General features: G+C 33.4%; 1 protein-coding gene across 1 annotated transcript in view; it reads left to right on the top strand.

The window, feature by feature from the left end:
* The window catches only part of LOC144959228 (uncharacterized), a 36,893-nt gene that overhangs the window by 14,979 nt on the left and 19,414 nt on the right, over positions 1-2,500 (top strand). Inside the window, exons 8-9 of the mRNA XM_078891769.1 lie at positions 957-1,056; positions 1,763-1,923. Coding sequence (XP_078747895.1) covers positions 957-1,056; positions 1,763-1,923 — 261 coding nt within the window. The remainder of the gene's footprint in view (positions 1-956; positions 1,057-1,762; positions 1,924-2,500) is intronic.

Raw genomic sequence — 2,500 nt, 5'->3', positions numbered from 1 at the left:
ATGATATAATAATGGCTATCCCACCCAATTTGCACATCAGGCCATCCCTAGTTAAATGGGCTATCCCATCTTACACATGGACATGTATGTTGCGAAATAATGGGCTGTCCATCTCACACATGCAGTCAATTTAATCAATTTTCCTACATTAAACACATGTTTATTGCCTTAAATGATATGTTTTATGCGTCTAAACACATTACACTCACAATTGAAATGCAAAACATTATCTGATATGATGGCATTGTTGTTTGGTAGGGAGTTTTCTTCTTTCAGTCGTGAATTCGACAAGTCTCGTGTTGAAGCCATGTTTGAAGGGTTAGCCCACTTACACTTATGTACACATTGTGTTTTCGGTTAAAAAACAAGGCAGTTTATACCGATAACGAAGCAAATAAACGAAATTGATGCTCGAAACCTTTTCAGGGGGGGGGGGAGGGCAACGCCCACTTTTGACCCCTATGTAATTATTTTAAAAACCGAAATATCTGGGATAGCCCACCTGTCCTTAAAAGCGTCTATTTGAGATGTGTTTTTTTGCATGAAAATTCTAAGACTTTGCACGAATAAAATTTTTCTCGTTTAATAATGTTGAAAAGTAGCCCTGGAAAACCATAACATATTAATTACTCTTTTCCTGTTTTGGAAAAGTCTTGGTATTTTAAAGTCTTTTAAATGTTGATTATAAAATCTAACATGTTTACCCTTTTGTAATTACATGAGAAATTTCATCAATTTGTAAAATCATAGATACATAGTGATAGAATAAAAAAAAACAACAACAGATATTTACTCTGTTCAAATCAGGTTGTTTATACTATGGTGATGTCTTGTACAACAACACAAATAATAGATTTTATTTTAATATAATTATTGAGCAATATAAAATGGGAAGACTTTTATCTTTTAAATTTAACATACATTTTGAACAATTGTATCTCTATATGCATATACAGAGATCAGCTCCCGTGTGAAAGCCGGCATTGTCAAAAGTTTGCTCGCCTTGAATATAGCCCTATGCACCACATTTGTGGCTGCGACAGCGCGCTACCAAAGGTTTGTTCAACATATTAACTAACACCTTATGAAAGCAAAATCCAGCTTCAAGAATTTATAACACCTGTCATAATAATAATATTATGTCAACTTAAAGTGTATGGGTTCAAAAGACATTTTTGGGTGACTAAGACCAGCCCTCAAATATGTCCCTCCGCCCCCCCCCCCCCTCCCCCTTCCCCCCCCCCCCCTCCAGATTTGAAAATTATTTTTAGAAATATAGATAAATATTCATCTTTTGATAGATTTCACCTTTAACCACACTTTAGAAAATGGGACATGGGGCAGGTAATTTCAAGGTCAAGATATATCATATAAAACATCTTGATATAGTCAAAAACCAACTTTTTAAACATCTTTATATGATATATCCTGACATCCCGACAGAATACTGTTTAGAGGCGAAGGGCAACAAATAATCGAAACTTGATGATGATTAAGGATTCTTACCAACGATATACTCTATGGTGTAGCTATGTACAATTTGATAGTACTGTCAAAACGCTATATGCAACCAAAATTTTATCTGAATAAAATGAAAACAATGAATATTTAGAATATTTCAAATCAATGGTCACTCAAAATTCATTAAAAATTTTTAAAAGCATATTGTTCCTTACTTATGAATACTAAGTTCATCAATATTTTGTGTCTTTGATCATTAAAGATTATCTAATGCCCCAAAAACACTTTTCTTTACATGCAGTAATGAAGAACAGATAGAGACCATAAAATACTCTATTCCGATCTTCCTCTATGCCGTATTTATACAAGAAACACTCCTGTTTCTGGTGTTTGAAATATGTGTGGTATTGAATGGAAGGGCAACATACAGTGTCATAAAATCAGCCAAGAGGAGGATTGCAAGTTAGTCACCATTTCCGCGATAAGGATTGCATTAATTTTTTTTCTTTTTTTTTTTTGCACAATACTCTTTGATATGTATGATGGATCTGCTTACTGCTTGGAACATTTTAAAAAAATAGCCATTCAAATTTATTTAAAATAAAATTTGATGTTAGAGTACATAATTTTAAGGGTTTTAAAGTGCTATTTAATATTTGTGAGGGTAAATTTTTGATTTTTAAAAGTTAACTACACCGACTACAATTTTTTATCTCATATTAATTACAATTTATACAATTTTACAAGTAGGTAAATCTGCCGTATGTATGATAGAATTTTATTATTTACTAAACACTTGATTGAAGCAGAATTTGGTTAATGAAAATTACATGAATTAATTTTTATAGCAGTATAAAAAAATTAAAGAAAATTCCCTTTATTCATCCCCAAGGGGAAATTTGTCTTTAGGGTCTATTCCAAGGGAAGACTGGAATAACCCTGGCATCAGCCGCAAAGCAGCGCCGCACTGAGCTAGGAAGCGGTGACTTGCTCAAGGTCACACAACGAGGCGGGTAATCGAACTCGGTACTTTTTGGGT

This window comes from Berghia stephanieae, chromosome 13 (genome assembly GCF_034508935.2).
Source record: "Berghia stephanieae isolate SIO BIC M18660-M18661 chromosome 13, UCSD_Bste_1.3, whole genome shotgun sequence".
In the NCBI taxonomy this organism is placed as follows: Eukaryota; Metazoa; Mollusca; class Gastropoda; order Nudibranchia; family Aeolidiidae; genus Berghia; species Berghia stephanieae.
Note: the sequence above shows the minus strand (reverse complement) of the source record. Positions and strands in the feature narration are given on the sequence as shown.